General features: G+C 40.2%; 1 protein-coding gene across 4 annotated transcripts in view; it reads right to left on the bottom strand.

Moving 5' to 3' along the window:
• Positions 1–12,094, bottom strand: part of LOC115207615 (cadherin-4-like) — a 373,996-nt gene that overhangs the window by 360,882 nt on the left and 1,020 nt on the right. For all 4 annotated transcript variants that reach the window (XM_029774884.1, XM_029774885.1, XM_029774886.1 and 1 more), the window contains exon 2: positions 11,811–11,922. In XM_029774884.1, the coding sequence (XP_029630744.1) occupies positions 11,811–11,922 (112 nt within the window). The remainder of the gene's footprint in view (positions 1–11,810; positions 11,923–12,094) is intronic.

Here is a 12,094-nt window from a genome sequence, read left to right as displayed (position 1 = left end):
ACATAAATGCACAGATGCTAGCATATTTTAGAATCATAATATGGGATAACATACACAGACAGTATGCACTATGCATCTATAGCACCATAGTGAGTGAGTCAAACTAATGCACATTGGAACATTGTGATGGATGTAGAGAAACGACAAAGAGGGAAAAGCTCTGCCTAAACCTTTCAGATGCTTTCATAAATGAGCCATGTACTATAGTCCATGGTATTTGTGTTCGAGAATAAACACTATTTCTGTTTGGCAAAGGAAAACTGCATTTCCTCATGAATACCAACAAAGCCCACTACTTTGTCATCTTCCTCCCTCCTCCTCCCCCTCCTCCTCTTCCTGTTTTCTTGAGGAGAGGAGGTGAGTGAATGGAGCCACTTTGGGCTGAATCACATCCCTCCTCCCCCAGGCTGAGACGGACCTACAGAACTAATCCACTCCACTCAGTCCACACAGTAATTAAAGCACTACCAGAGGGCTTGTAACCATGGAGGCTGCAGCTGAGAGAGGTCAGGGTTAACACACTAGCACAATCACGCAGGTAGGTGGGAGGAAGACAAGCATGCAGATTTCATTTGTTTTCATATTTAATCTCAAAGCTTGAGAGGATACTCAAACCATGCAAATAAGTATCATTGAAAGACTACTGCTATAAAAGGTGAAAGTGAGTGTAAAACATAATCCAAATGTTTTTTCAAGAGGTATCTCAAGCAAAAGGCTCCCAGGATACACATTTCACCTTGTATTATGCTGGGTTATGATGGTAGACTTCTAGTACTACTTAATGTGTTGCTCCTATTAATTATTGAAATCATAATCCACTTAATAACCTAACAAATCTAACTATAGGAAAGATCCAACCAAATAAGATAACAAGTGAATGAATCGTCTAAAGTCAGCTAAACCTCACTTGAACACAGAACCCTGATTTGTATTCAGATGCATGTAAATCCTGGGGCTTAGGGGAGGGGAAAACCTTGGTAATGAACTGGTTGATGTCGGTTTACACACATACGGTTAAGGTTTCCTACAAGGAAAATCAGTTGTTTCTGTAACACAACAAAAGATAGCTCCCTTATCAGGGTCTCAAATCATTAGAAAGCACGAAAATGTAATGCACTAAAGCATATTGATTAAGAGGGTGGCAGATTAAGAAAATATATTGATTAATGATGCAAACTGCACAAATGGCTCTCTCTGGAAGAGACCAGGGTTACATGGGGATTATATGGCTGGGTGCAACTATCCTTGGCATTGGTTGCTTTTCCATAGCGTTTCAACAGAAATTCCCACTCTATGCTGTATCACACACTAAAGCAGTGAACTTCAACCACCTATTTCCCCCATAATGAATATCCTGGCTGTGACCATGTTGAGAAGAACATATTATGTGCTTTCTCTCCCTTTCCTTTTCCTTTCTTATCAGACATCTGATAATATCATTCTGAAGGTCAGATTTTGGGACACCTCTGGCTCCTATTGCATAACCTTCCCCGGTCGACTACTGAGGCACAGGGCTTGGAAATGGATTGCAGCAAGAGTCCATGATAAAACAAAGCAACACATTTTTACTCTTCAGCTAAGGCTCCTGCTGAGCTAGCTATATGAATGGAGAGTAGTTGGGTCGAAACATACTCTTAACTTGAATCTGCTTGTAAGTGATGGGAAAACCCAGAGAATAAGGGTTGTAAAGGGAGGGTATATTACTTGAAACTTTTGACGTTTACCAGTAAGCTATCAGAATTTTGGTATCTTTCAAGAATTTTCCGTAATCTATCACAAGACATCAAGTGGCCCTTTTGGGACTATAGATTATCACAGGTTTCAGTATTTACACTCTATACAGTGCATTCGGAAAGTATTCAGACCCATTCCCTTTTTCGACATTTTGTTACAGCCTTATTCTAAAATGTATTAAATAATTTTTTCCCTCATCAATCTAGACACAATACACCATAATGACAAAGTGAAAACAGGGTTTTAGAAATGTTTTGAAATTTATAAAAAATTAAAAACAGAAATACTTTATTTACATAAGTATTCAGACCCTTTTCTATGAGACTTGAAATTGAGCTCAGGTGCATCCTGTTTCCATTGGTCATCCTTGAGATGTTTCTACAACTTGATTGGAGTCCACCTGTGGTGAATTCAATTGATTGGACATGATTTGGAAAGGCATACACCTATCTATATAAGGTCCCACAGTTGACAGTGCATGTCAGAGCAAAAAACAAGTCATGAGGTCGAAGGAATTGTCCATAGAGCTTTGAGACAGTACTGTGTCGAGGCACAGATCTGGGGAAGGGTACCAAAACATTTCTGCCTCATTGAAGGTCCCAAAAACACAGTGGCCTCCATCAATCTTAAATGGAAGAAGTTTGGAACCAACAAGACTCTTCCTAGAGCTGGCCGCCCAGCCAAATTGAGCAATCGAGGGAGAAGAGCCTTGGTCAGGGAGGTGACCAAGAACCGATGGTCACTCTGACAGAGCTCTAGAGGTCCTCTGCGTAGATGGGATAACATTCCAGAAGGACAACCATCTCTGCAGCACTCCACCAATCAGGCCTTTATGGTAGAGTGGCCAGACGGAAGCCACTCCTCAGTAAAAGGCGAATGACAGCCCGCTTGGAGTTTGCCAAAAGGAACCTAAAGGACTCTCAGACCATGAGAAATGAGATTCTTTGGTCTGATGAAACCAAGATTGAATTCTTTGGCCTAAAAGCCAAGCATCACATCTGGAGGAAACCTGGCACCATCCCTACAGTGAAGCGTGGTGGTGGCAGCATCATGTGGGATTGTTTTTCAGCTGCTGTGACTGGGAGATTAGTTAGGATCAAGGGAAAGATGAACAGAGCAAAGTACAGACAGATCCTTGATGAAAACCTGCTTCAGAGCGCTCAGGATCTCAGACTGGGGAGAAGGGTCACCTTCAAGCACACAGCTAAGACAACACAAGAGTGGCTTCAGGACAATTCTCTGAATGCCCTTGAGTGGCCCAGCCAGAGCCCGGACTTGAACCAATCTAACATCTCTGGAGAGACCTGAAAATAGCTGTGCAGCAACGCTCCCCATCCAACCTGACATAGCTTGCGAGGATCTGCAGAGATGAATGAGAGAAACTTGTAGCGTCATACCCAAGAAGACTTAAGGCTGCTTCAACAAAGTACTGAATAAAGGGTCTGAATACTTAAGTAAATGTGATATTTCATTTTTTATATTTTTTTTTATAAAATTTGCAAACATTTCTATAAACCTGTTTTTGCTTTTTCATTACGGGGTATTGTGTGTAGATTGAGGATTAAAAATAAATAATTAAAAAAAATACATTTTAGAATCTAGTCTGTCCTCGGTTGCAACACTCACTACCGAGTTCCAAACTGCTTCTGGAATAAATGTCAGCACAAGAACTGTTTCATCGGGAGCTTCAAGAAATGGATTTCCATGGTCGAGCAGCTGCACACAAGCCTAAGATCACCATGCACAATGCCAAACGTCAGCTAGAGTGGTGTAAAGCTCGCCACCATTGAACTCTGGAGCAGTGGAAACCCATTCTCTGGAGTGATGAATCACGCTTCACCATCTGGCAGTCCAACGAATCTGGGTTTAGCGGATGCCAGGAGAACGCTACCTGCTTGAAGGCATAGTGCCAACTGTCAAGTTTGGTGGAGGAAGAATAATGGTCTGGAGCTGTTTTTCCTGGTTCGGGCTAAGACGCTTAGTTCCAGTGAAGGGAAATCTTAACTCTACAGCATACAATAACGATTCTGTGCTTCCAACTTTGTGGCGACAGTTTGGGGAAGGCCCTTTCCTGTTTCAGCATGACAATGCCACCGTGCACAAAGCAAGGTCCATACAAAAATGGTTTATTGAGATTGGTGTGGAAGAACTTGACTGGCCTGCACAGAGCCCTGACCTCAACCCAATCCAACACCTTTTGGATGAATTGGAACACCGACTGTGAGCCAGGCCTAATCGTTCAACATCAGTTCCCAACTTCACTAATGGTCTTGTGGCTGAATGGAAGCAAGTCCTCACAGAAATGTTCTAACATCTAGAGTAGAGGCTGTTATAGCAGCAAAGGAGGGACCAACTCCATATTGATGCCCATGATTTAGGAATGAGATGTTTGACGAGCAGGTGTCTACATACTTCTGGTCATGTAGTGTATCTCTGGCCCTCTGTGTGGCTTTATCACATGTAAAATATAGGTTAATTTAATAACCTGTTGAGGCCAGGGGGCAGTATTGAGAATTTTGGAAAAAAATATGTGCGCATTTTTAACTGCCTCCTACACCAACTCAGAAGCTAGAATATGCATATTATTGTTTAGGTTTGGATAGAAAACACTCTGAATTTTCTAAAACAGTTTGAATGGTGTCTGTAAGTATAACAAAACTCATATTGCAGGCAAAAACCTGTGAAAAATAGATTAAAAAAAATGAGAATTTTGTGACTGTACTATTTAGTGTCATTGTTTTAAAGATACCACAGTGAGAAAGGATTCAGTTCGCAACTCCTACTGCTTCCACTAGATGTCAACGATCTTTAGAAAGTTGTTGGAAGCATCTGTCATGAATACAGACCGAATTAGAAAGCTTACAAGTTGACACGTCATCACTTCATTTTTTGCGCCTGCGCATGAATCTGAGAAGAGTGCCTTTGTCATTATCGTTTATTCTAGACACTTGATAGGTTGTGTGAAAATATTACTGATGTTTACTGATGTTTCACGTTAAAAATGGAACAAAAGATTAATGCTAAACAACGTTTGACATGTTTAAACAAACGTAAATAGATTATTTACTAGGTTTTCTTTAGCTTTTCGACGTGACTTTACACTGCCCACCTCATTTTGTGGGAGCCTACTGAACGCTAACTATTTGGACATAAATTATGAACTTTGTCAAAAGAAACCACATTTGTTCTGGACCTGGGATCTCTGGCAGCGCCTTCTGATGGAGATAATCAAAGGTAAGGGGATATTTAGAATGTTATTATCGATATTAGATGATGCTAATGCTAACGGTATAGCTTAGCTTAGCTTAGCATATAGCTTATTGTTGTTAGCATAGTACCCAGTTTATGCAAAATGTGATTTCCCAGTAAAGTTATTTTGAGATCTGGCCATTCGGTAGCAATTACGAGATGATAATATATTATTCTTTGAATGACAATATTATAATTTACCAATGTTTTCGAATAGTAATTCCGTGATTTGTAATGCTGGATTCACTGGGTGCATTGAGCCGAAAAAAAATCTGAATTTCACCGCGACTGTAAATGCTGTTTTTGGATATAAATATGAACTTGATGGAACTAAAAATGCATGTATTGTATAACATAATGTCCTATGAGTGTCATCTGATGCAGATTGTCAAAGGTAAGTGCATAATTCTAGCTAGTTTTCTGTCTGTTGATGCCCTTCTTTGAATTGGCTAAACATTACACGCAGCTATTGTCAATTTTCTTTCCTCACATAACCTAACTTTATGCATTCTCCGTAATGCCTCTGAAAATCGGACAGCGTGGTTAGATTTAGGAGATATATCTTTCAAATGGAGGAAAATAGTTGATTATTTGATTTTTTGAAATGATTACTCTTGCAGTTTTGAATTCCCCGCCATGGTCACATGACAATGAATCCCAATACCGGGATAAGATCGGGATAAGATCCTCAACAGGTTTTAAATAATTAAATGATTTTTAGATGCTTTATAAATAAAAAATTGAATGCCAAAGCGGCAAAACATTATCCTAAATATAAACCATCAACTTAGTGTTTGGTGTTTAATGAGGGTTTGAGCATGAAATATCCTTTATATGTTTTACACACTTTTTATTTTATTTTTTATATGTCAATATATATTTACTGTTATTGTTTTGGCGTCAAACTGGTGGCAGTTGTGAAAAAGGTAAATAGCTGAAAAAGTTGCAGAGTTCATTGAAAATAATACCATTGTTGATTAGATGCTTTTTTCATTAATTAGGCTATTTTCTCATGAACCATATGGTTTATCTACTAGAAACTCATGGACAATATGGACACAATTATTTTAAAAAAATGTATACATTTTATATACAAGTTATTCAAGTATAAATTGCCAGAGTTACGATAGATTGCCATATATTTTCTGTTTAGGCCAAATTTGCAACCCTACAGAGAATAGAGGCTTCTGTATTTTAGAGCAACTACTACCTGCTGAACTGAGCAATCGATTCATGTTTTTTTTTTTTATCTACTGAGAAAAAGGTTGGCAGTCGTACACAGACTAATTTTGAATCTATCATTTTATCATTCATACACTACAGAGCAGTGACGAATTCCATATATGACTATGGTGATTCGCAAGAAGAACCCCACTAGTCACTGTACCATTTTTGGTATATAGTTCTCGTCACAACATCCACCGTTTCTGCTGAAAGTTAGCTATCCTTCCAACAACACTTTGCAGTACCTCAACCACTATAGCGGGGGACGACCGACATTAAATGGAAAGCATTTTACTGTACCTTATGTATCTTGGGTGGTTGGGGTAATGGAATGGGCTGGCGGTGGATGTCATGTTCTAGGGGCTTTGAGGGATATAGGGCCATTCTTCATGTTGTGTGTGAAGGGAAGAGGAGATAAAGAGAAATGATGTAGCTCATCTTCACTACTTGTATTCTATCAGCTCACCACAGACACTGTGTCCTGTGTGGAGAGATGAAAGGCTCTCCGGAGGACAAGAGAGACAGGCAAAATGGTATCCTGCTTATCAAACACCTGAAATCGTAATCCCTTTCCCTGGGTTTGGACATACTTATGAGAGCAGCGCTTCCTGACTTGGAGAGAAGCTAGGCGAGGTGTCTGAGGTTCTGTCAAGCAGAGCAGACACCAGACAGACTGTTTTAATCAAGATATTACTTTACGTGTCAGATGTTTTAAAATGTTGTCTGATTGGGATCACGTGTCATTTCACATAAGCCACTTCTAAAGTTGTGGGTTGACAGTAAAGTGTTGATAGTTGAAGGCATCTGGTTTATTGTAAAGTTAATATACAGTTGAAGTCGGAAGTTTGCATACACTTAGGTTGGAATCATTAAAACTTGTTTTTCAACCATTACACAAATTTCCTGTTAACAAAATACAGTTTTGGCAAGTCGGTTAGGACATCTACTTTGTGCATGACACAAGTAATTTTTACAACAATTGTTTACAGACAGATTATTGCACTTATAATTCACTGTATCACAATTCCAGTGGGTCAGAAGTTTACATACACTAAGTTGACTGTGCCTTTAAACAGCTTGGAAAATTCCAGAAAATTATGTCATGGCTTTAGAAGCTTCACTTTGACTTTGGCTTTGACATCATGGGAAAATCAAAAGAAATCAGCCAAAATTGTAGACCTCCACAAGTCTGGTTCATCCTTGGGAGCAATTTCCAAACGCCTGAAGGTACCACGTTCATCTGTACAAACAATAGTACGCAAGTATAAACACCATGGGACCACGCAGCCGCCATACCGCTCAGGAAGGAGACGCGTTCTGTTTCCTAGAGATGAACGTACTTTGGTGCAAAAGTGCAAATCAATCCCAGAACAACAGCAAAGGACCTTGTGAAGATGCTGGAGGAAACAGGTACAAAAGTATCTATATCCATAGTAAAACGAGTCCTATATCGACATAACCTGAAAGGCCGCTCAGCAAGGAAGAAGCCACTGCTCCAAAACCGCCATAAAAAAATCCAGACTACGGTTTGCAACTGGACATGGGGACAAAGATTGTACTTTTTGGAGAAATGTCCTCTGATCTAATGAAACAAAAATAGAACTGTTTGGCCATAATGACCATCATTATGTTGGGAGGAAAAAGGGGGAGGCTTGCAAGCTGAAGAACACCATCCCAAAAGTGAAGCACAGGGGTGGTAGCATCATGTTGTGGGGGTGCCTTGCTGCAGGAGGGACTGGTGCACTTCACAAAATAGATGGCATCATGAGGATGGAAAATTATGTGGATATATTGAAGCAATATCTCAAGACATCAGTCAGGAAGTTAAAGCTTGGTAGCAAATGGGTCTTCCGAATGGACAATGACCCCAAGCATACTTCCAAAGTTGTGGCAAAATGGCTTAAGGACAACAAAATCAAGGTATTGGCCATCACAAAGCCCTGACCTCAATCCTATAGAAAATGTGTGGGCAGAACTGAAAAAGCGTGTGCGAGCAAGGAGGCCTACAAACCTGACTCAGTTACACCAGCTCTGTCAGGAGGAATGGGCCAAAATTCACCCAATTTATTGTGGGAAGCTTGTGGAAGACTACCCAAAACGTTTGACCCAAGTTAAACAATTTAAAGGCAATGCTACCAAATACTAATTGAGTGTATGTAAACTTCTGACCCACTGGGAATGTGATGAAAGAAATAAAAGCTGAAATAAATCATTCCCTCTACTATTATTCTGACATTTCACATTTTTTAAATAAAGTGGTGATCCTAACTGAACTAAGACAGGGAATGTTTATTAGGATTAAATGTCAGGAATTCAGAAAACTGAGTTTAAATGTATTTGGCAAAGGTGTATGTAAACTTCCGACTTCAACTGTAAACACATTTTGCCAATACATCTCCCAATAACATGAATGAGTTGTAATACTGATATTGTCTATCGACATCTAACAAAGAGTAAATTCAGGAGAAGTTGTCAAACCACCTGTTTATCTTCTGCCGGACTGCAAAGAGCAAATATGGAAAGAAAACGAGGGGAGTGAAAAAAAAAGCGAAAAAAGAAAGAAGGGTAACACACATAAGAAAAAAAAGGAGGGATCAAATCCCATGTTTCTCACCAGTTAGGGCAGTGAGGGTTCAGATTCATTGAAGATACAAAGAAAGAATACATAAAGTTTAGACATCAACACAAGTCCATTCTGTTTCTAAGGGGATTGAAGTATGTTTTGCAGTTCACAAAGCAAAAGCATCAATGAAAGATTCACTTGTCCACATAACTGACACTTCACTTGTGGTACTGTCACCCTGAAGACCAAGTTGTCATTGTATTATTTCCCTCCTGAACCTCTATGTTGTATACTTCTACTAGGTGCCTGGATTCCATTACTTTAGAGAGAATCAAAAGCATCCCAAAGCAACATTACTATTCAGTTTAAAGTTACATTGTACCTTTGATTGACACATTTAGCCATAACAGAAAACAAAAATTTGCACTCAACCCACTCCCCCGTGGTACAGGAGATAAGTTCTGTTGCTTTTGGATGGTGGTGGATGGTGAAGGGCGAGGGATGAAACTCATCACAGATGTTTTTTTGAATACGTACTAACAGTGACTTTAAGGGCCACAACCCTGAAGAAACTGCAGTTCAAATCAATTTATTTTGTACTCTGCCCCTCCTCTGTGCCTATGTTCCTAGGTGTCTGTTCCGGCTCTTAGACTGAGGTGATGGTTTACGCTGTGATGTGCAATCACCGGAATATCCCTTTTCATGGCCTATCTGGCCACAGCAGGGATCTGGATGGAATGAGCGCCATGCCTCTCTCCTCCCATACAAAGACAATCAGATCCATAGAAGCATGTGTTAATTCACTCTGTTAAACTTAGGGCAGCCAATAAATGTATGTGATGATAAACAATAAAGGTATTTAGTGTTACCATAAAACCAATAAAAACCTGTTTAACTTATAGGGATATATTTGAAGGAGGAGCTGTGACTGGATAATCCCAGCTAGAACAGTACTGTCTTCACTATATTGTTGGCGGAACATAATGATCATCTTTGCATCCATAAACATTTTTATGTAAACTAAACAGATGTGGGTGTACAAGCACCTACCCATTAAGGCCAGCGATGTGAAAAGACACTGAGGTGGGTGCTAACAAGATAAAAATACAATTTGTGCCATTAGGCTATGGTCTAACATCCACCCACACTCCCTCCAAACAGTCAATATGACAAACATTGTCTAACAGCTCTCCCTCCTCACCACCTTAAAGACTGGATGAATGGTGTGGGATTAGAACATGGAAATGGCTGAGGTTTACTGTCCAGCGAACAGCATAGAAGCCAATGTCAGGCTGTACCTGGCTGTGATGCTAGGATGCTGGGCCTATCACTACTATAGCTTCAATTGTCCAGCAACCATACAAATGTAGCACCTCAGCCCCTCCCTCTTTCTGCCTCACCAATTAATTTCCTTGAAAGTTCTGGGCCACATACTATACACAGAATTGTTAGTATTCCTCCATTTTTCCCTGTTGCCTTTTGTCATGGAGAAAACAAACCCTCAGTCAGGCCAGCCGCGGTACATTAATCATAGCAGGAGGACTTAAGCTCCTCCAGCCGATATTCCTGAGTGGCCAGTAGGGAGGACAGCATGGCACAAAGATTGGTGTTCACGGAGCAACAGAGTGAGAGGATACAGAGTTAATATCGGTATCGAAGCAATGGATGCTGTACAATATAGACCAAATAATCAAAATGATCTAGAACTGGAGTGGTGTATGATTTTTGTTGAAAGGTGCAGGCAGCGGTGTTTCTCTCTCAAACACACACACACACACACCACACAAACACTATGTCATACCTGTCCAAATGCATCAGATTCTGTCAACATTGTTTTTGGCATGGGTCACTGTGGACACCTCAGCCAATTTCCAGACAGGCAGGTCCCTTCAACCCCAAGCCTCTAGGCAAAGTATCTCCCTATTGACAGGAAGTGATGTCCTTGTCTGCCTCCTAAATAACCTCCGCAATAATTAAATTGCTTTTGTTTAAAGCAGGTGACATGTCCCAACAAACATTAAAACAAAAGCATTGTTTCCACCTAGAAAATAACGTTTCAATCAACAACAACAATAAATAGCCTGCAGAAAGGATAAGTGTCAGGGGAAAGTGGTGCTCATCATTCTGTAGTGTTGAGCCACTGTGAAGAGTCATGGGGGATAAGGTCTGTTTAAGGAGTACCTTAACCCTGCTGAGTTCATAAAGCTCTTACTGTACTACACCTAACCAGGATGTTTTAATTTAATCAAAGTAAAATGTACTATTCTAAGATGAATATGCAATCCATGCAAATAGAATGATCAATTATACAAGAATGATAAAAGAATCTGCCAGTGAGGTTTCTTACCGCAATTTTATAACCGACTTCAAGACAAACATATGAGCCAAGCTCTAAAAATTCTACGTTGCTGGAGAGGAACCTCACAATAGATGTGATGCGCTGAAAAGAAATGGAGCGCATGAAAAGAGAATTGATTTCCTCTGAAAAATAGAGAGAATAAAAGGGAAAATGTATTACATTGAATACAGGGAATAAAATAAAAGCTGTGAGCTTCCAGAAGTAAACACAGAAAGGAGATAGATTTGTGATTTAAATGAGCCTGCTTTGGTAAGTCTGCTGTTTAAGTGATCCTTTATGAAAGGAAAAATTCAATGTTTTCAATGGGAACACTTTTATGTTGGCTTGAAAATGCAGTTCATGTGATACGAATATATTTTTATATTTCAAAAAGAGCCTATTACAATCCTCTTATCAAATCAGACACAATTATCATGTAGATTCAAAACACAGTGTAAATTCCATCCAACTTTTACTGCATCAACACACGGATGATTGTTCTGCGCGTTCCACCAGATCTGCGTTGTTCTACCACAGAGTGTGCACTGACCTTCTTAAGTCATGATGGAATACCGCATACCATAATATATTTCCTCCCACACACACACTCAATCACCCTCTGGTTGGGATGTATCTCCGGAGAAGAGGGAGAAACACCATTCAATAAATGAGATCCAGGGCCTCCACAGCCACAGTGCTTACCTTTGAGAATGCTCTGGCCTCGCAGTAGATCCCTCGAGACAAACACAGTGTAGAAGCTCTCAGAGAAGCCTGGTCTGCATGGGGGTGTAGGAGGTTGGCCTGCCTTGGTCCCCTGGGGAGAAAAAAAGACAGCCTATAAGCATTGGAAAATTGACTTGTGGCCAGAGGGTCACAGGATGATCTTGCAGGCTTCGAAACTGATATTGAACCTTCGACAGACAGACTAGAGACCGATGTTGCTGATTTGCTTCAGTCCACCGCTTGCTGTTTAAATGGATGACAAC

The sequence above is a fragment of the Salmo trutta genome, chromosome 14, assembly GCF_901001165.1.
Source record: "Salmo trutta chromosome 14, fSalTru1.1, whole genome shotgun sequence".
Lineage (NCBI taxonomy): Eukaryota > Metazoa > Chordata > Actinopteri > Salmoniformes > Salmonidae > Salmo > Salmo trutta.
Note: the sequence above shows the minus strand (reverse complement) of the source record. Positions and strands in the feature narration are given on the sequence as shown.